Source organism: Anabrus simplex, chromosome 6, assembly GCF_040414725.1.
Source record: "Anabrus simplex isolate iqAnaSimp1 chromosome 6, ASM4041472v1, whole genome shotgun sequence".
In the NCBI taxonomy this organism is placed as follows: domain Eukaryota; kingdom Metazoa; phylum Arthropoda; class Insecta; order Orthoptera; family Tettigoniidae; genus Anabrus; species Anabrus simplex.
Window position 1 is genome coordinate 67,250,692 of NC_090270.1, and position 23,435 is coordinate 67,274,126.

General features: G+C 37.0%; 2 protein-coding genes across 2 annotated transcripts in view; both read left to right on the top strand.

Annotated features, from left to right (window-relative positions):
• Positions 1 to 23,435, top strand: part of LOC137501180 (putative serine protease F56F10.1) — a 519,998-nt gene that overhangs the window by 139,665 nt on the left and 356,898 nt on the right. The window lies entirely within an intron of this gene.
• Positions 1 to 23,435, top strand: part of LOC137501181 (caspase-3-like) — a 59,075-nt gene that overhangs the window by 16,458 nt on the left and 19,182 nt on the right. The window contains exons 3-4 of the mRNA XM_068228042.1: positions 12,670 to 12,810; positions 13,028 to 13,156. Coding sequence (XP_068084143.1) covers positions 12,670 to 12,810; positions 13,028 to 13,156 — 270 coding nt within the window. The remainder of the gene's footprint in view (positions 1 to 12,669; positions 12,811 to 13,027; positions 13,157 to 23,435) is intronic.

Genomic DNA, 23,435 nt, shown 5'->3' on the forward strand with positions numbered 1-23,435 from the left:
CTCCCTTGACATTTTAGCGGTGGAACTTTTAAAGATATTTCCAATTTCACACCTAGGATTTAAAATATATACCACCAGGCGAGTTGACCATGCGGTTAGGGGCGTGCAGCTGTGAGCTTGCAGCCGGGAAATAGTGGGTTTGAACCTCACTGTCGACAGCCCTGAATATGGTTTTCCATGGTTTCCCATTTTCACACCAGGCAAATGCTGGAGCTGTACCTTAATTAAGGCCACGGCCGCTTCCTTCCCACTCCTAGACCTTTCCTATCCCATCGTCACCAAAGACCTATCTTTGTCGGTGCAACGTAAAGCCAATTGTAAAAAATATATACACACACATTTGTCATCATTCCTCATCCCCCAGTCAAAACCCCTTAGCGGTGTATTGTTTTAAGTACACTTCTTATTTGTATCCTCATAAAAAGAATTCAGCTCTTTTTACAACCCCCTAAAGTTGATCCCCCCCACCCCCTTATGCGTGTTTCTTTATTTTTAAAGGAGATTCCTAATACCAGTTTTCACGTCCGTAACATCCTTCGTTTTGGTGATACAAGTATCCTCATACAAAGAATTAAACTGAATTTTCAATTAATTTACCCCGCCATAATTGGATTTTCCGAAAACAAAAGAATCTTTATTTTTAAAGAAGATTCCAAATACCAATTTTCACATTTGTAATATCTTCAGATTTTCAGATACCATTATCCTAATAAAAATAATTCCAACCCCTCTTTCAGTCTTTTTACCCCCCCCCCCCCAAGTGATTTTTCCGAAAACAAAAAGTATGTGTTACTTTATATTTAAGATATATTAAAAATTCACCCCTTTTGTTAGTCCTGTTCACCCCCACCCCCCTCTTAACCCACGAGTGGTTGCTATATGAGATTTTCTCTCACATTATTATTTATTGTGATATTACTTCATAGTGATGAAAGGGAGGCGACTGTTCCCTCTTGCAGCTGAGTTTGTAACTGTCATGAGTAGAGCGATTCACATTTAAAGGGTAGGCACCCCGTCCCCTAGTCAACAATGGTTCCTATGTGTCCGTGCGTGCTGCGTGAGAGTTTCTCTCATCGCGCGACTAATGACGTTGGTGTTATGTTGAAGTGGAGCGGGAAACTTACTCCTGTTGTACACGTTAGTATTTTTATTATGAGCACTTCTTGTTTTTGAATATGTTATTATGTTCAGAAACCTTGCTTTTTACGTAAATATTACTAGATATAATGCATGTGTGAGATTTTATTTTTTACAACTTCAGGACGGAAGTTATTTTTATGTACATTGTATATGTTATTTTAAGTAGTAATTTGTGTCTTTAATAAGCAGCTAATCATTTCATTTTTATGTCCTGCTCCATGGCTAAATGGTTAGCGTGCTGGCCTTTGGTCACAGGGGTCCCAGGTTCAATTCCCAGCAGGGCCGGGAATTTTAAACATAATTGATTAATTTCACTGGCACGGGGGCTGGGTGTATGTGTTGTCTTCATCATCATGGCAGTCCAGTTCTGTGGCTAAATGGTTAACGTGCTGGCCTTTGGTCACAGGGGTCCCGGGTTCGATTCCCGGCCACTTCACAAACAAAAATGAAGATGTCTTGTCCTAGCCACGACGCTCCAAGTCTGTGGTAGTGTACTTTCTCATTTTATCTCTCCACTGTGGATTATGTCAAAAACAACTCCATTCTATTTCACTAGGCCAGCATCACAAAAACAAAAACTTAGTCCAGATGTTCTTCATGTTTTCATTACGACAATACCTCAGTTTAAAGTCACATCAACCATTCTCACGCTGGTATTTTACCCATAGCGTTCATAGTTATCAAGAAGTTAACAAAACTCATTAAGTGTAAGATTCTAACCTCGCAACATGTTCCCTGAAAATACAATTATCAACAAATAACTGCCGTTATTGTTGCCAATCACAATGCACCGTGTACTCAACGACCTTTCGTTTCGACTACACCGAAATTATGCCTAAACATTACAACACCCAAACAAGTTTCCTTCCACGCCAGCCAAATTCACTGTTGCTTATGGAGCCATATTCACGAACCCGGGACTTCAACCAGACAGCTTCCTGTATGACTATCGCCTAATACAGTAGAACCTCATTTGGCAGTCTTAAAAAAAGTTGGTATATTTTTCCTAGCAGTCCAGTAATTATGAACTGAGGTCAAACCACACTGCATATTACTGTGTAGTTCAGCCATTCCAGGTAAAGCGGGAATTCTACAGAAAAAATATTTGTTTATAAATATGTTCTATTTTCATGCAGTGAGTAGATAAAACTTCTAATTTAAGCATTCTGCTTAGATATTTTGAAAAATAATATATTTGATATGTTTTATTGCTAACGGAAGTAGCTGGTTGTAGTTGGTAGTATCTGGCCAGTTTTATTCACTGAAGTTGGAAGAACTTATTTACATGCAGTTCAACTGTTAACTCCATTATCAGGAAGTTTACTGCTGATTTTATGTTTTGAGACTCTACACACTGAATTTCGGAGACCAAGGTGAGCAAATTTTTTAATTAAATGTAAACCAGTAGTCAGATGTACATGGTGTAACATCCGTGACAAAAAAGAAGAAACTTTTTAAAAATATATCATTGAACTAAATTCGTTTTTGTCAAAGGTAGAAAATGTTGACATTCTATTAAAATACTTGCACCCTACCATCTTAAAGATAATATCTGAGTTTAAATAAGAATATAATAGGCGTCACGGATGTTACAAGTCACAGAAGTTACATTTCTATCACCACTGATACTTTTAGTTTAAGGCTGTCTCTTTATGAACTATAATCCATGTTACAGAACATATAACCGGGAAAATTCAGACAGATTTACATTATATTGCTGATGTGTAGAATTCGATTTTATTAAGTCACAGAGTAAAATGAAATTAATTTTTTTTATTCCATCTATAATTTATTTGTTATGATGAAATGTCCTTAAAATTAATGGTAGGTAAACAGAAACATAAAATAACCTATAATTTAGTCTAAACTCATGTATTTTCTTGTAGATAATGCCACCTGCAAAGTCTGCTCCTAGAATGGCTAAAATTAAATCTAAAAATCCATAGAGATGGGCTGCATATTTGGAGAAGGATAGAGAAAGAAATGGGTTAAAAAGGCAACAAGTTAAAGACAAATGTGAAAAAGACAAAAACCTTTTGAATTTGAGGAGAGAAAAAACTAAACTGAAGGTGCAGGAGTGGAGGAGGAAAAAACCAGAAACAATAAAGAACAATACATCTCTAAATCCTTCAGCTTTAGGCTTATATTCTTCAACAAGCACACTTCGAAAAGTTGTCCACAACGCATGTAAGGCTTTGCCATTCAGCCCTTCAAAAAAAAAAAAAAAAAAAAAAAAAAAAAAACAGGCTGTTGTCAGGCAACTTTTAAAAGAAGCTTTCCCAAAGTCAGACATCCACGTTACGAAAGTTACAGTGTCTCGCAGGGGACGATCATACTGAAAAGAAGATTTGGAAACAGTGAAATCAATTTTTGTAAATGATGACATCAGCTGGCAAACATCTGGCACAAGAGACTGCATTGCAGTAAAAGATGAAGTCACAGGGAAGAAGGAGGAAAGACAGAAATGCTACCTTGTAATGAATGATGCAGAAGCTTCCCAACGTTTCTTGGAGATACGTCCTGAAGTAAGGATATCTCTTTCAAAATTCTTTGATACGCATCCCAGACATGTGAGACCAGAAAGACACTCCCCACAGTGTATGTGTTTGTATTAAGCATGAAAATTTCAGATTTTTAGTTCATGCTATTTCTCGTTTCTGTCTTGATTATCAAGGAAATATTTTAACACCAAGGGCACTGCTACAGAAAATGTGCTGCAATATTTGTGAAGAGCAGGAGTGCCTGAATTTTTTATTTTGTAAGCAAAGTCTGCTTGTAGGAGTAGTATTTGTTAAGAAAAGTCTTTAAAGTCTTATTCATGTTATAATTACAAATTGGATAATCACCACACATTACACTTTTCTTCAGTCCATGGTTTCTTCCATCCAATAAATAAAATAATTTGCTCTGATTTCTATTTAGAGGTCTAATAATTTATTACTGCATAACTGTGTTAATTATACAATGTAATCTTATTAATATATCATGTATCATGTCAGAGGTAACATCCGTGACAAATTCCATGTAACATCCGTGACGTGAATAAAGCAGTTATAAAATCAATCCTTTTTCAATTTTTAAAATTAATATATCAGAATTAGGATTTTTAAAGCTTTCAGATCAACACAATGTGTGAAAAATGAATGCTGTTTAAGGAAGTAACCTGAATTTTTAATTTTAGTTCACTGCCTGTAAGGTGAGTTCACAAATTCTGTAACATCCGTGACGGAACATTTGTTTCAGTTTCCGGAATAGTAATACATTTTACTCAACATAGTTTCTTCTGTAGGGAGTTCATTAGCATTTACCGTGTTTCATGTTTAAAAAATCCGCAAAATGCATTTACAGTTTAATGTTAAGGGCTTTGAATGAGTAAAAATGTAACATCCATGACAACTGGAATGGCTGAGTTGCCTTGTCAATACTGCAATCATCAACCAACGGCAGAAATAATGTGATGCACATTGGTACCAGACATTTTGTATCCTTTCTCCCCAAACTGCTCCCTTGTAAATATGTACTATAAGTTTGTAATTTCCCAACTGTTCAATAGAATAACGTCAATATTACTGTGTAGTTGCCCTGTCAAACTGTGATCGCCAACCAACGGCAGTAATTATTGTCATAACATTGGTGCCAGACACTTTGTACCCCTTTCTCCCCAAACTGCTTCCATGTGAATATATATATATATATATATATATATATATAAGCTTTATAATTTCCTAAGATTTTCTAATAGAGTAGCGTCAATGATTCTTCGAACCACCACTGTTGGACACTGCAAAAATACCTTGTGGTTTACGCATTGGTGCCGACTACTGTTTCTGTAAATAAGTTAATATAATCCCCTTTTAACTCCATATATTAATGAACATTGTTTTCTCAATGAACATTGTTTCTTAATGAAATTTTAGTAACAGTTACCAACATTTCTGGTGATGTAACATCAATACTTCATACGGACCACAGCTGCTGGACACTGTCAGATACCCTGTGGTCTTACCTATTAGTGCAAGTCACTTTCCCTTAGACTGCCCCATGTTAATAAGTTAAGTTATCTTTTGTAGGACATACCCTAACATTTTGATGCTCTTATCCTTCATAACTGGTAATTTGCAGCCAACGGCTAATATATTGGTATCTATATCATCAATGAACATTGTTTTTCTCTTGACTATCCCACTGTAATATGTCAATATTACCGTATATCTTAGTATTTACAATTTAATTACAAATCAGGTACCTGATTTATGCCTTGAGGTAGCATTATTAATGATGATGCCTTCTAAGAAGGGCAAAACATGTCTCATATGGAAATAAAGATAAATTCCTAAATGTTTAAAATTTCGAATGTATTGAATAGGTGACATAACAAACTATTTAGCATCCTACATATAGTATCTTTAATACGGATCAGTAATGATATTTATCACTTTATGATGGGTGGAATGCAAACGTCTTTTTTATGTACCTTCGGTAGTGATCTGACAGTGGGTAGTTTTTGGTTCATATTAATGAGTTTTTGGTATTTGTGTTCGTTGAATAAAAAGGAAGAGTTTTTAAAAGTGTTTTTAAATTACGTTGAGTTTTTGTAGTGGGATCCTATGAGACTATTATGTAAGTTTCATTAGAAAAGAACTCCTCTGTGTTTTGGATGTAATCCTGTTTTCTCATTGAGACCATGGTGTTGCCTTTGTCGACTTTGATTACTATGATGTTGTTAGTGTCCACTTTTTTTTCTTAATTCTTGGATCTGTTTTTGTGAGGTAGGGTTATTTTTGTTAGAAACTTCTTTTACAAGGGCAGGTAATTTCTTTTTAATTTCGTATTTTACATAGTTGTGTTTGTCTGCTGGAATCTGGAATTTGTTTGTTTATATTAGCTTCGGCTTCAGCTATTGTGGTGATTATATCTTCTGCTTTATGTGGGTTAGGCCAATTATGTTGTAGGCCTTGGTTGAACAACTGTGTTTCTTTATCAATATTCTTCAACAACATAAGTTTCACAATCAACATTTAAAAAAATTGTCATTCGGAAGAAAAAAACAACAACTATTCATCATTCTTTCCAAGATATCAACTCAATTACGAAACGTCTAATTTGAAGCAACGAATATTATCACCCTCTTTGCATCAAAATCATATCAACCTAGCGAGTAACGGCCCATCATCATTTCGTCAAACTCACATGGTTGACTCACAACAAATTAGACCAACTACAAGCATCTGTTGAACTGCATGTCAACACAATCTCGCCGGATTAAACTATAATGAAGTAATGAACTGTCGACTAATAAATGCTTCGTGCAACACACACCAATGTCAAATAACGACATTGGCCCAGCAATTGGAATGCTTTTCATTCCCATTTTATATTCAACATTGAACCTATTTTATATTATTTCTACTATATATTAGCTTGTCAATTTCCTTCTACATCAAGCATTGACTACGACTTCAAGCCATCAATTATGTTACTTACAATCAAATGACGTTTCCTTCTTTAATTGAACTACGTACAAATTTATCATTTTATTATCATTGTATTGTATATTCAACATTGAACCTATTTTATATTCTTTCTACTATGTATTAGCTTGTCAATTTCCTTCAACATTGAGCATTGACTACGGCTTCAAGCCATCAGTTATGTTACTTACAATCAAATGACGTTTCCTTCATTAAGTGAACTACGTACGAATTTATCATTGTATCGGAGTTTTAATTATTTCAGAAACATTTTTATGATGAATTGTAAATTTTATCTCACACACATCATCTTTCAACATATTTTAGAATAATCTTTAACCAGGTACCTGGTAAAAAATAAGGTTTTGATATTGACTGAGGATGCCTCATAAGAAGAGGCGAAACATGTCTCATTATATTTAAACAATGTTTTACACATATGTTAACATTCTGTATTGTATTGAATAGGTGGCAAAATAATAAATATTTTCTTATATACATTATATGATACTTTTAAAACGGATCAAAAATTATTTTCATTACTTGTAACATACCACTTAGTCGAGCACCTCGTCTCCTTTCTCCCAAGTCTTCCTAGCCTAAACTTTGCAACATTTTTGTAATGCTACTCTTTTGTCAGAAATCGTCTTCTTCTTCTTCTTCTTCTTCTTCTTCTTCTTCTTCTTCTTCTTCTTCTTCTTCTTCTTCTTCTTCTTCTTCTTCCTCTATGGTTCTACAGTTCATTGTGAACCTTGGCCTCTTCAACAATCTTCTGCCATTTATCTCGATCCAACGCTAAAACTTTCCAATTCCTATAGCCCATTTCCCGAAGATCTTCAGTAACTCCATCCATCTGGCTCTCGGTCGACCTTGTCCTCTCTGTCCCCCTGGATTTCCATTTAATATCTTTTCAGGTACTTCCGTATCACTCATCCGTGCTACATGCCCGGCCCACCTCAATCTGGCTGATTTTACTATTCTTCTAATAGCTGGGTCTTTATAAATGTTGTACAATTCATGATTGTACCTTCTCCTCCATGTTCCTCTTTCACAGACTGGGCCGATGATTCTTCGAAGTATCTTTCTTTCGAAGGCATCCAGCATTCCAGTATCTTTTGCTGTTAATAGCCAAGTTTCCGAGGCATATGTAAGCACAGGTCTTACAAGTGTTTTATAGATGGTTAATTTAGTGGTACGGGTCAAGAGCCTTGAGGAGAGAAGCCTTGTTAGAGCAAAATAGGCTCTGTTGGCTGCCATTAATCCCTGTTTAATTTCATGAGAGGTATTATTTGAGTGGTCAATCCCAGATATTTAAAATGCTCAACTCTCTCAAAGGTGTATTACCCACGGTTATTGAGGGTGGCATGTTCTCCTTACGTGCTTTCCCAGCAGCCATATATTTAGTTTTCTGCTGGTTAATGTTCAGTCCCATTTTCCTACTGGCCTGTTCAAGGGTGATGAATGTCTCTTCCATTGCCTTTCAAGTTCTTGCCACTATATCTATATCATCGGCATAAGCAAGTATCTGCACTGATCTATAGAAAATTGTTCCCCTATTCAGGAGGTTTGCATCTCTCATCACCTTCTCCAAGGTAACGGAGACGACATGCCAGCGCATCTCCCTGCTGTACCCCATTTTGAATATTTAATGTCTCAGACATCATTCCACCTGTTCTTATACTACTTTGTATCCCACTCATTGTCATTCTCACCAGCCTTACCAATTTTCCAGGAATTCCCAGTTCACTAATAAAATGGTACAGTTGCTCTCTGTCTATACTGTCATACGCTCCTTTATAGTCAATGAAGAGGTGATGCGTGCCAATCCCAAATTCGATTGTCTTCTCTAAAATTTGCCTTAAGGTGAAAATCTGATCTATAGTGGACTTTCCTGGGATAAATCCCAGTCTCTCTCTGAACAATTGGGAGAAGACGATCAAATAGAATGTTGGAGAATACTTTATATCCCAAGTTAAGTAGCGTAATTCCTCTATAACTATCACACTCAAGCTGATCCCCTTTCTTATATATAGGACATATAATTCCTTCTTCCCATTGCTGAGGCATTTTTCTCCTCATCCCATACCGAAGTAGTTATTTTTAGGAAAGTCTGTTCCAATTCATTGCCACCTTGCTTGAGCAGTTCTGTTGGAATATAATCTGTTCCTGTTGCCTTGTTATTCTTCAATTTCTTCAAGGCAGTTATCACCTCTTCTAAAGTTGGTGGACCTATATTTTCATCAGGGTCATTTTCTCCTTGCGCATCAGTTGAGTGTCTTGTTATAATTCTGAAGTTCAGGAGTCTATCAAAATGTCGCCACCATCTTTCACATATCTCTTTCCCCCGCTAACAATTTTTCCTGTTTCATCCTTTATCAGGCTAATTTTGCCACAGAAGGGTTTCCATGCAGCATTTACCTCTCTGTAAAATTTCCTCACCTCATTTTGATTTCTCAGAAGTTCCATTTCTTCGATATTTGCCTTCATCCACTCTCTCTTTTTCCTCTGATGGATCTTCTTTTCAATGCTCTGTTTTTCTTTATAGACTTCCTTCATTCTTCTTGTACAATTTGTTTGTAATGTCCTTCTGTATGCCATGTTCTTCTCTTCTGTTGCTATTTCACACTCAGTGTCAAACCAAGGAGATCTTTTATATCTTGTTTCAGTTCCCAGTGTTTCATTTGCTGACGTCTCCACTGCATTTTTAATCATTTCCCACTGATACTCAATGTCGTTGCATTCTTCAGTATTTTCAAGGATCTGTATTGTCCTCTCCTGGTATTGCTTTTTAACTTCAGATGATTCTAGAGCTGTTATATTGTATTTTGGTATGTTGGTTCGGGTTCCTTTGAATGCACTGGAGATCCTAGCCCTAATTCGCGCACTTACGAGAAAGTGATCCGAGTCTATATTTGGGTATCTGAGACTCCTCACTTCCAAGAGTACTGACTTGTGCCTTGCATCTATCAACACAGGGTCAGTCTGGTTAATTATGTTTCCGTCCAGCGATGTCCACGTTCCTTTTGTAATCTTTGTGTGGAAACAATGAGGAGCCCACAATCATATTTCTAGATGCTGCAAATAATATAAGTCTCGTTCCATTATCATTACTTACAGTATGTTTGCTGTGGGGACCAATTGTTGGCTTATATATCTGTTCCCTTCCCACCTGAGCATTTAGTTCACCAGCAACTATTTTAATGTCATGACCTGGGCAACTGTCAAACGTTCTTTCCAAAAGTTCATAGAACAATTCTTTCTCTTCTTCCTCAGATTCTTCTGTTGGTGCATGGGCGTTAATTATAGAGTAATTAAAGAATTTACCCTTTATCCTGAGTACTGACATTCTTGGACTAATAGGTGTAAACCCACTTACAACGTGCTTTAGCTGGTGGTGTACCACAAATCCTGTGCCGAACTCGTGCTCCTCCTCGCTACAGCTATAGAATATACTAGTTTCTTGCTTTTCTAGAATTCCACTTCCGGTCCACCTTACTTCTTGTAAAGCTATGATACTCTGTTTCAGCTTCATTGTTTGGTTCAGCAGCCCCTTCAGGCTCCTGGGCGATACAAGGATATCACATTCCAGGTTCCAATATATAAATCTGACTTACGCTTTATATTTCTTTCATGCGCTGATGGTCGATTATCATTGTACTTTTCCACGCCAAGTTTGTCTCCATTGATCAGTTCGGCTTTCTTTCGTTGAAGTTTCGCAACTTGACCTTGTTTTACAGAGCGGGGTGTCAGCCCTACGTCCAACCTCTTCTGGAGGACGGGTAATTTTTAATCAGGGTTTTCTTCCCTTAGCCTTTGGAGAACCAACCCCACATACTACAAGGCAGCAGCATCTTCACCATAGCCCCGTTAGCCGCCACTTTTCAGGGTTCCTGCTGGGCCTTCACAGCTACCAAAGCGGTCACGGGGCACACGTAGTCCCCCACTTTACAACAACCTACCAGGCAATCCCTTACTTTATGACGTTGCCCGTCTCCCACGACGTGGACGAGGGGTTGGACTTATGGGAGATTTTGTCGGAAATCACCCAGGACAAATCTAGCAGCTTTTCTTTGGATTTTTTCCAGTTCTTGAATCAAGTAATCCTGATGAGGGTCCCATATACTGGAAGCATACCCTAGTTGGGGTCGTACCAGAGACTTATATGCCTTTTCCTTTACATCCTTAGTTCAACCCCTAAATACCCTCATCATGTGCAGAGATCTGTACCGTTTATTTACAATCCCATTTATGTGATTATCCGAATGAAGATCTTTTCTTATATTAACACCTAGATACTTACAGTGATCCCGTTTAGGAACTTTCAACCCATCAAAACAGTAATTAAACCTGAGAGGACTTTTCCTGCTTGTGAAACTCACAACCTGACTTTTAACCCTGTTTATCATCATACCATTGCCTACTGTCCATCTCACAACATTATCGAGGTCATTTTGTAGTTTCTCACAATCTTGTAACTTATTTATTAATATATACAGAATAATATCATCTGCAAAATGCCTTATCTCTTCTTTACTCATGTCATTTATATATATATAAGAAAACATAAAGTTCCAATAATACTGCCTTGAGGAATTCCCCTCTTTATTATTACAGGGTCAGATAGAACTTCACCTACTCTAATTCTCTGAGATCTATTTTCTAGAAATATAGCTACCCATTCAGTCACTCTTTTGTAATTGCACTCATTTTTGCCTGTAACCTCCCATGATCTACCCTATCAAATGCCTTAGATAGGTCAATCGGGATACAGTCCATTTGACCTCCTGAATCCAAGATATCTGCTATATCTTGCTGGAATCCTACAAGTTGAGCTTCAGTGGAATAACCTTTTCTCAAACTCAAACTGCCTTCTGTCAAACCAGTTAATAATTTCGTGAACATGTCTAATATAAGCAGAAAGAATGCTTTCCCAAAGCTTACATGCAATGCATGTCAAACTGACTGGCCTGTAATTTTCAGCTTTATGTCTGTCACCTTTTCTTTTATACACAGGGGCTGCTGTAGCAACTCTGGCTTAACCACACTAGGGTTGCAGAAATCAGAATTCGGAAATTTCACCTTAGTTGCCTTTGCAGTGTATCACAATAGTCATTTCAGGTTCTTAGGTGTAAAAGATTGTCGGTTCAGACAGTACATTGCAAAACATCGAGAAACATCTCTCCACATCAACAGATGTTGAGGGTTTCTACTTGAAGCAAGTGACATCTTCCTTTTCAAAAATACTTGCATCGAAATTATCTCCTTTTAATATTTCACTTATCTTGCACATAATTTGATCCCCTGGTTTTTTCAAGCATTAGTTTCATTTTTTCAATTCATTTTCTGTCTTGTCAGATATGATTCAGACATATGCATTTACAATAGAAAAGATGTGTAAGAGGTAATGGATGAATTAATGATGATTTGAATTGAGAATGGGCTGTAAAAATATAGTCAAAAAAGGGTGAAGTTGCAATAAAAGCCGTTAAGACCTAAAACAAGGCTAAAAAGGTCCAATAAGCCAAAAAATGCCAAAAAAAGGCAAAATAAAACCCACAATTTTCTGGCTTAAAATGACCCAGAATAAACATATATTATGTTGGGTCTCATCTTTGGACACTCGAGAGAAAAAAAAAAAGGATTTTTTCCTCAACTTACGAACCCTACTTATTACCATCCTTCACAGCTGCCTTGCATCCATGATAATTCTTTTCACCAACTGCACCATTTATATTCACATTATTGAAAGCCTTCCATAGTAACATCCTTGACACAGCCTTTTCTGTATCAAAAAACACCAAGTGAAAATGAAATGTATATTTACCATCAATTTTTGACACATCTGGCATACACACATACACACACACAAAAAAGTTATCCGCTCATATTTTCCCAGCAGTAAAAACCCGCCTGCTCCTGAGATGCAAAAACACTTTCAACCTTTTCCAGTTTGCTGTTTACTACAATACTTGAACAACCTACTCACTGAAGTCATGAAGTCATGTTGCTTATTCCTATATAATTCTGTTAACATTGTTATTCTATTTTGTCCTTATAGATGAAGTGTACTGTACTGATGGTTTTAGCTTTAAAATTGAAGAAATCGAAAAATTGATGCTTGGACAAACATGCCCTGCACTACTGGGGAAACCTAAAATACTGATAGTTCAAGCTTGCCAAGGAGAAGACACCTTACAAGGTACATGCATCCCTTGCAACTATTACTCATTTTTATAGAAGTACCACAATGTAATGTGTATTTATATTTAAAACTAGAACAAACCCCTCATGACTTCTTTTGTTCTAGCTCTTTGGGCCGATGACCTTAGGTGTTAGGCCCCTTTAAACAACAAGCATCAAGCTCTTTGAAAATTTTTGTTGCATTTTAATTTCATTAAATTACTTTTCTGTTCTAGCTATGGAATTAGAGGAAGAATTGGTTTTGGACGGAGATTCAAGAGCAAGAATGGTATCACCGGTTGCTGACCTAACTACATTCATATCCTCTTATCCTGGTTACGCATCTTTGCGTAATTATATGACAGGTTTGCACAGTTCCTCAACTAAAGTTTTCATATTCAAGTGTTGTGTTGGCTTGTATATATATGTTCTGGACTAGCTTTTACCCATAATTTTGTCCACTTAAAAAAAAAAAAGTCAAGCATGCTCAGTCATCAGTGATTTGCATTTAGGTCAACCATGCTCAGTCATCAATGATTTGCATTTAGGATTGTCGCCCAGATGGCAGATTCCCTATCAGTTGTGTACATGGCCTTTTCTTAAATCTTTTCAGAGAACTTGGAAATTTATTGAACATTTCACTTGATAAATTATTCCAGTCTCTTACTCCCCATCCTACAAATGAATATTTACCTCAATTTGTCCTCTTGAATTCCAATGTTATCTTCATATTTTGTTCTATCCTTCTTTTAAAAGCTCCGCTCAAGCTTATTCGTCTGCTAATGTCATTCCACGCCATCTCTCCACTGACAGCTCGGAACATGCCACGCATTTGAGCATCTCGTCTCCTTACTCCCAAGTCTTCCCAGCTCAAGTTTGCAACATTTTCATAACACTACTCTTTTGTTGGAAATCCAAGAACAAATTGTGCTGCTTTCCTTTGGATCTTTTCCAGTCCTCATATCAAGTAGTCCTGGTTGTGGGGTCCTGTACACTGGAATTATACTCTAATTGGCGTCTTACCAGAGACTTATACACCCTCTCTTTTACATCCTTACTACAACCCCTAAATACCCTCAAAACGATGTGAAAAGTTCAGTAACTTTTCTTTACAACCTCATTAATACGATTACTCCATTGAAGATCATTCCTTATGTTAACACCTAGGTACTTCCAGTGATCCACATGAGTTACTATCACCCGATCAACACAGTAATTAAAACTGAGAGAACTCTTCCTCTTGGTGAAACTTACAATCTGACTTTTCATCCAGTTTGCCATCATACCATTGTTTGCTGTCCATCTCACAACATTGTGTAGGTCTTCTTGTAGTCTCTCACAATCCTGTCGTTTTAGCGCTTGGTAAACGAGACTTTGAAGAACTCAAAAAGAGAAGCCTTAAGGCTAAGCTCAGATTTGGGCAGATCAAGTTTCAAGTCATCAGGGGAAAAACGAAACCCAATGTTGATAAAGATGAAGCTGAAGGTCCTTCAGGCCAGTCTTCAGCATAAAAAAGCAGCTGTGGCCACTTTTGCCAGGAAGTTCAAGTCCAAGGCTATTGACATGGCCCTTATTCAAGAGCCATGGGTAGTCAAGGGCAGAGTAGCAGGACTGGCGGAATCTGGAGGTAAGCTGATGTACGATACAACATCGGAAATACCCAGAACATGTCTTCTATGAACAGGAAATTAAAATGTCTTATGTTGCAGGAAAACTGTTCACGGGACTTAACCATGGCCAAGATGAGACTTAGAAATTGGGAAGGACCCAGAGAAATAACCATAGGCTCTGCATATCTCCCATATAACTCAACTAATCTGCCCCCATCAGAAGAAGTTGAGAACCTATTTTGCAATGCAAAGAGGAAAGGCGAATACCTAGTCCTTGGAGCAGACGCAAATTCACACCACACGGCATGGGGCAGCACGAACTGCAATGCAAGATGTGAGTCTTTACTAGAGTTTATTATTGGAACTGAGTTGACGATACTAAACCTAGGAAACAAGCCTACATTTATAAATAAAAATCGTAGGGAGGTAATAGACATTACACTAAGCACTACGCATATTGCAAACTTTGTTAAAGACTAGAAGGTGCTGGAGGAACCATCATTGGCAGACCACCAGCACAACCAATTTGCAATAGATACGAGACTATGTGGAATTGAGATGTACAGAGACCCAAAAAGAACTAGCTGGGACAGATACAGAGAAGTTCTAGTTAAGGTTGTACAAAAAATTTCCAACTAACATGAGAGGATAGAAAGAATTGAATGAGGCAGTGGAACTATTAGAAGAGGCCATTATAGACTCATTCCATGAAAACTTTCCTCTCAAAGAAAAGAAAAACACCAAAAAAGTAAGGTGGTGGAACAGCAAACTAGCCAAAATGAAAAAAGAGGTTATGATGTTGTATAGAATATCATCTAGAAGTGGTATGTGGGACGTATATCATAGGAAACTCACTGAGTATAACCTAGAGATACAGAAAGCAAAAAAAAAAAAAAAAAAATCTTGGAGACTGTTCTGTGAGAAAGTGGAATCACACACTGAAACAGCAAGGCTCCAGAAGATTCTGAAAGCAACCCATAAAAATCAAGTGGGGACACTGGAGAAACCAGATGGGTCATTTACTCAGACGGGGAGATGGTTGGAACAGAGACCGGAGCTCGAAGAGCAGACTGGAACTGTGCCAACAGAATAATAAACATAACCATGTAAAATGGGCAATCAACACTTTTCATCCTATAAAGGCTCCGGGGCCAGACGAGATACTTCTGATACTCTACAGGAAGGACGGGAGATACTCGTCAATGCCCTGACGGACCTTTTCAGAGCTAATCTAGCTTTAGGGTACGTGCCAAAATCATGGTCTGAAGCTAAAGCAGTATTCTTACCTAAGCCTGGAAGGGCAAATTATGCCCAAGCCATAGCATACAGACCATTATGTTTAACCTCCTTCATGCTGAAAGCAATGGAGAAAATTCTGGATAAATATATCAGACGAACGGTGCAACTGAACTCAACGTTACATGAAAATCAATTTGCATATAGACCTGGTAGATCCACCAAAGTAGCACTCCACCAGTTGGTTTGTAAACTAGAGGAAAGCCTAGAATGTAAAGAAATTGCACTGGCGGCATTTCTAGATATAGAAGGAGCCTTCAGCAGTACAACCTATGACTCTATGATTAAAGCATTGGAAAAGAGCAAGGTAAGTAAAACTGTTGTCAAATGGATTAAATCCATGTTAGATGGAAGAAAGATAAAAGCAACCCTGTTTGAAGAAATACTGACGGTTAGGGCCACCGGAGGCTGTACTCAGGGAGGAGTTCTTTCTCCTCTGCTGTGGAACCTCGTGGTGAACAAAATCATAGCTATGCTCAACGAACAAGGTTTTTATACACAAGGATATGCAGATGACCTAGTGATTGTGATGAGTGTTATCCAGGTCCTCATGCAAAGATCACTTAACCTTGTGGAGAACTGGTGTCGGGAAGAACAACTATCAGTCAACCCGAACAAGATAACTCTAGTCCCTTTTACAAGGACGAAATTAGAAGGAAAGAGATCACTGAAGCTCTTTGGGCAAGATACATATACCGTTTTTACATGAATAATCCCCGCCACCTAATAATCCACGCACCCTAACTTTAGGAAGGCTGATTTTGAAAAACAAAATGCCTACATTGACTCAAATAAAACCCCAATTTCGTGCCTCAATTTTTTAAAAAAACTTTAAGAAAGCTGATTTAAAAAAAATGCCATCATTGACTCAAATAAAACCCACACCCCAATTTCGTGCCTCAATTTAAAAAAAAAAATATGCGGGTATTATTTGCGTAAATGCAGTATATGGAAGAACAGGCACTGCACCTAGGTGTAGTGTTAGATAAAAATCTAACTTGGAATCCACATATAGAAAGGAACATAACCCGGGCCAAGAACTTGCTGTATGCATGTAAAAGAGCCGTCAGGAAGACATGGGGCCTAAGACCATCACTGGTAATGTGGATATATACAATGATCATTAGACCGTTGATGACCTATGTTGCAATCATCTGGTGACAGAAAATAAGCCAAGGAAAAGTCGGTAGTAGATTGGATAGCCTACAGAGAATGGCATGCATAGCCATAACTGGGGCTGTGAGAACTATGCCATCAGAGGCCTTGAATACTTTACGTTACCTCCCATCACTATGCAATTTCATAAAAGGACAGGCTAGAATCAGTTCATATAGACTGGCACAGTCAGAGTGCTGGAATGCACAAAGACCAATCTAGGACACTGTAAAATTAACAGAGTAATAACAGAGGAAGTTCTACACATGCCTTCTGATCATATGATACCAAAATATAACTTGGAAGAACTGTTTGAGACCCAGATAATAAAAAAAAAAGAATACTGAGAATAATAATAAATAATATAATAAAGATATAAATAAGATAATAAAAAATGGAATACTGAAAAAGAAGATAGAGTTGGGTGGACTGATGGCTCAAAGACTGGGGATGGCACAGGAGGAGCGATCAACAGGGGAAGACCTGAGAGATCAATCCAGATGAGCCTGGGCAAACACACTACAGTCTTTCAAGCGGAAGTGATAGCTATCACATGTCTTGAAGAAAATCTGAAAATGAACTATAGGAATAAGAACATTTTCATTTTTACGGACAGCCAAGTGGCCACTAAGGCACTAGAAGCAGTCCAGATAATATCCAGAATTGTCTGGTATTGCCATTCACTTCTCCTGAAGCCCTCAAAGTACAACATCGTCAAAATAATATGGGTACCAGGGCTTGCAGGTATAGAAGGAAATGAAAAGGCAGATAAACTGGCCAGGAAAGAGGCAGAGACACATTTTGTAGGCCCAGAACCTATACACGGGATTTCCTATGAACAAGCCCGACACTACATAGGAAAATGGGTACAAAAGAAATACATGGAGAACTGGAAAAATACTCCAGGATGCAGGCTTGCAAAGGAATTGGTAAAAGGACCAAACAAGAAGCATACTAAAGAACTGTTGAAACTCAGCAGAGCAAATATAAGATGTGTAGTAAGACTGTTGACAGGACATTGCCATCTGAAAAAATACCTACATAGAGTTGGAGCAATAAGAAACAATATATGTAGGAAATGCAATGAAGCAGAGGAATCAGCTGAACACATACTTTTTGAATGTGAGGCGCTGGGTAGAATCAGACTCTCCACTCTAGGACTACCAGGTGAATAGAGAGAAAAAATCCAAGAAGACCCAATAAGAACAACCTGCAGCTTTGTGAAGAGAGCAGGTATATCTAGGTGGGAATGAAGGAAAAACATGGTAGCAAAAGATCTTAGAGGTCAACGCTAATTACGAACTAATTTTTAGAGGCCCCATGAAGAAAAAAAGAAGAAGATGGAAAGATCAATGGAAATTAAACAGCATTTTCTATGAATGGAAGTAGATATATATGTCAGAGGAAGGAAATAATGTATACTACACGAAGATTTAACAACAATAATGCAAGCAGGAAACCTACTGATAAAATAAGTACACTACAATTATCCTAATTACATGTATTCTGATTATAAAGTACTAGGAATATGAGGCTAACTGTAGAAATGCATAGCTGCACTTAATATGTATAGTTATAGACAAATTATTATTTTTAAACCCATGGCACAATAACCCCATAAGGCCATGGCCTATCAAGCGACCGCTGCTCAGCCCGAAGGCCTACAGATTACGAGGTGTTGTGTCAGCACGACGAATCCTCTTGGCTGCTATTCTTAGCTTTCTAGATCGCAGCTGCTATCTCACCGTCAGATAGCTCCTCAGTTGTAATCACGTAGGCTGAGTGGACCTCGAATCAGCCCTCAGATGCAGGTAAAAATCCCTGACCTGGCCAGGAATCGAACCCGGGGCCTCTGGGTAAGAGGCAGGCATGCTACCCCTACATTGCGGGGCCGGCAAACGTATTATAACTATTATTATTATTACTACTACTACTAATACTACACAAGGATAAGACATGAATATAGCAGGCGAGATACTATCTAATGAAATAACTACACTACAATTCTCAACTGCACTTAGGAGTATCCTAATTATAACAGGTTAACTGAAACAGTAGAACTGGAGTTAAAACTAAATACTTGGTCAGATTATTATTCTTTTTCTACCTACATGCTGACAGAAAAGAGATTTTCACCCTACTAGACAAATATTATACAATGATACAATAAGCACGATAATTTGTAATAATATAACTACACTACAATAATTTTAAACTGGATTTAGACATATCCTAATTACAGTTGGTGAATTGAAACAACAGAAATGTTTTATTCCTTCAAGTTAACAAAAATTAAAACTGCTCTTAAATGTTGAAAGATCAAGGGTGCAAGTATAAATTACACTGAAGACTTGAACTACCGATTCAGACTTGCTGTGAGAATAAATATTATTATACATAAATCTTCATTATAGACCATTATACCTTTCAGCATTCAGTCAGCAAGCCTCTGTCAATTTACTAAACGTTCTCACACTCTACTACTTCTGTGGCCTCATTTAGTTCCTTTATCTTTAAATTGTTGGAAACAAAGTCTAACCATCGTCATCTTTGTCTGCCTTTACTTCTTTTGCCCTTCATAACAGAGTCGATTAATCTCCTAGGTAACCTATCCTCCATTTCCCACCACTGAAGCCGATTTATGCATACAGCTTCATCCATCGAGTTCATTCCTAATTTATCTCTTCATTGAAGTCAAATAAATATTAAAGTTTATTTTTTCCACCTGGTCAATACATAAAAAAGATATTGAATTAAATAAAATTATAGGGACATGTTTCGCCCTTTAATTATGGGCATCTTCACCCTTAATCTCAAACTGAAAGTTGATTAATCAGGTACCTGATTGTAATTAACTTACATATGAATGTGAAGGAAATTTGAAAATGTGCGAAATGGTTGAAAGTAGTTATGAAATTCTTAATATCAGGCCTTAATGAAGTCTAAAATACAAATATTCGTAAAATTATACACTTTCTTTAATGTAGTTAAGAAATTCTTGAAATGAGGCCTTAATGAATTTTAAAATACAAGTAGTCGTGAGTTTATACACTAAAGGAAACTTTTGGATCTTAAACAAATTGAATGTCACTATAATAATCACATTAAGTGGGATTTATAATAAATGTGAAGTGATAAAACTGTAGTTTTCTAGAAGCATGAGAGAAGAAGAGTGCTTGAAGGTAAGTTGCTGTGTTAAATGTTAGCAGGAAGGAACGGCTGTAGTCTCTTGTGTAGAATCGTAAGGGAAGTTTGGACTGAAGTCTGTAACAATAGGAGAATTACGTGTTAAAGAATTAATTTGAAATAAAGGAGAGTTTAAAGAGAAATCAGAGTGTGTAAAACCACTTACCTCTTTATTAACATTGAAATTGGTTGACGTAAAGAAGATTCGAAGATAAAACGTTGTGTGAAATGTCTTTTATTTTCAATTGTATTAGTATTAAATAGTTGCTATGGTAGCGTTGAAATGACTGATATTTAAGTTACTAGTGTTATAGATGATGTGAGATTAATGGAGGAGAGTGTCGAAGCAGTGTGCTAAGTTTATAAATTATTGGCCGTGGTGGGTAACGGGAAATGAGTTCAATTCTTAGAACAATATAAAGAGAAACAATATCATCCGTATCAAGTGGAATTCAAATATAAGTTAGAACCAGTCTATAGTCTATCTTTTGTGAGGAGAAAAATTAGCCTTCCTCTTGAAATACAATGCGGGAACGAGGGAAAGTGTGACAGTAAACATCCAAAATTATAAAGTTCAATAAGGACTAAGTTAATTTCGCTAAAAGGTAAAGGGTTGATGGTAAAAAAAAAAAGAATCAAATTGTAGCATTAATAGTTTGGTGAAGCAAAGAATTTTTTAAAATATACAGTAGAGTCCCGTTAATCCGAAAGTCCGGTTAATCCGAACTGAAATATTCATTTTTTTTAAGTTGTCCTTATTGAAATGAAAGACCATATTATAGAATGAAGATTTACTTGCACTTTTAGTCATATTTTACTAGAATAACTTAATGTAAACATAATTACACATCATAAACCATCAATCACTGGGCGTTCATCTTTATAAAGTCTGTTAGTTTCTTTTGCCGTAGTGATTGGAACCTACTCGAAGATGCAGTGTTAAACCAGAATCTCATAAACATCACATCAATGGGTGTAGTAGCGGAGTGTTGCTCGACGTAGCGTACGGCAAGTTCTAGGCGGTCGCGGCATCTGAATATGAGACTAGTGTAAGCCGTTACCGTATTTTAGCAGTTTTAGGAGACAAGTTTTAACCTAGTTTTAGTCGTTTTCTCCTCTACGTGTTCTTAACTACCCTACTGTAATTTTATACAGTTTTTTTATTAATGTAACTGCTAAATAATGGGCTTCTCAAATTACAGTATATACTGTACTGTATTATAGAATATTTTCCTCAGACGGTTGAGGCGCTGGCCTTCTGACCCCAACTTGGCAGGTTCGATCCTGGCTCAGTCTGGTGGTATTTGAAGGTGCTCAAATACGTCAGCCTCGTGTAAGTAGATTTACTGGCACGTAAAAGAACACCTTCGGGAGAAAATCCCGGCACCTAGGCGTCTCCGGAAACCGTAGGAGTAGTTAGTGGGACGTAAGAACAATAACATTATTATTGGAAAATATTTTCCGGTTAATCCGAAAATTTTGTAATCCGAACAGACTCAGAGTTTATTAGTAGTTGTTATTTATTACTTGTGCTTCTGGTAATATAACAGTGTGAGGATATGGGAGGTGGATGCTGTGGGGGGGGGGGCGTTAAGTGGTTTTATCTTTTTTTTTTTTTTTTTGGCAGGGCAGGAAGTTGGAAGGGCTTGGAAGTTAATAATTTAATATTATTTAGAATGTAATGTTGATTTAAATTTAGTGATTGCAGTAATTTTGGTAAAATTTCGTATAATGGGTTTTTACTTCAACTAAGTCCGACTCGTTGGCTGAACGGTCAGCGTACTGGCCTTCGGTTCAGAGGGTCCCGGGTTCGATTCCCGGCCGGGTCGGGGATTTTAACCTTAATTGGTTAATTCCAATGGCACGGGGGCTGGGTGTGTGTGCTGTCTTCATCATCATTTCATCCTCATCACGACGCGCAGGTCACCTACGGGTGTCAAATAGAAAGACCTGCACCTGGCGAGCCGAACCCGTCTGGGATATCCCGGCACTAAAAGCCATACGACATTTCATTTTACTTCAACTAAGTCATAGAATGCTTTCAAATTTATTCATTAATTTTCCTTTACTTTTTTTTTTTTTTTTTAACAGAGATTTTGGTTAGAAGTCTGTAAAAAGGAGGAGAATTTAGTATTAAAAATATGAGATTATAGAGTTAATCAGTAGTTGTTACTTGTTACTTGTGCTTCTGGTATTATAACGGTGCAGACTTCTAAGCTAATCTCTGTAAAAAAAAAAACCTACTTACCATCAAACACTCTCCCTCACTCTTAACGTACTTACCTTTATATATATTATTAAAAAAATTCTTTGCTTCACCAAACTATTAATGCTACAATTTGATTTTTTTTTTTAATACCATCAACCCTTTACCTTTTAGCGAAATTAACTTAGTCCTTATTGAACTTTATAATTTTGGATGTTTACTGTCACTTTCCCTCGCTCCCGCATCGTATTTCAAGAGGAAGGCTAATTTTTCTCCTCACAAAAGATAGACTATAGACTGGTTCTAACTTATATTTGAATTCCACTTGATACTAATGATATCGTTTCTCTTTATATTGTTCTAAGAATTGAACTCATTCCCCGTTACCCACCACGGCCAATAATTTATAAACTTAGCACACCGCTTCGACCTTCTCCTCCATTAATCTCACATCATCTATAACACTAGTAACTTAAATATCAGTCATTTCAACGCTACCATAGCAACTATTTACTACTAATACAATTGAAAATAAAAGAAATTTCACACAACGTTTTATCTCCGATTCTTTACGTCAACCAATTTCAACGTTAATAAAGAGGTAAGTGGTTTTACACACTTTGATTTCTCTTTAAACTCTCCTTTAATTCAAATTAATTCTTTAACACATAATTCTCCTATTGTTACAGACTTCAGTCCAAACTTCCCTTACGATTCTACACAAGAGACTACAGCCTTTCCTTCCTGCTAACATTTAACACAGCAACTTACCTTCAAGCACTCTTCTTCTCTCATGCTTCTAGAAAACTACAGTTTTATCACTTCACATTTATTATAAACCCCACTTGATGTGATTATTATAGTGACATTCAATCTGTTTAAGATCCAAAAGTTTCCTTTAGTGTATAAACTCACGACTACTTGTATTTTAAAATTCATTAAGGCCTCATTTCAAGAATTTCTTAACTACATTCAAGAAAGTGTATAATTTTACGAATATTTGTATTTTAGACTTCATTAAGGCCTGATAGTAAGAATTTCATAACTATTGTCAACCATCTCGCACATTTCCAAATTTCCTTCACATTCATATGTAAGTTAATTACAATCAGGTACCTGATTAATCAACTTTCAGTTTGAGATTAAGGGTAAAGATGGCCATAATTAAAAGACAAAACATGTCCCTATAAT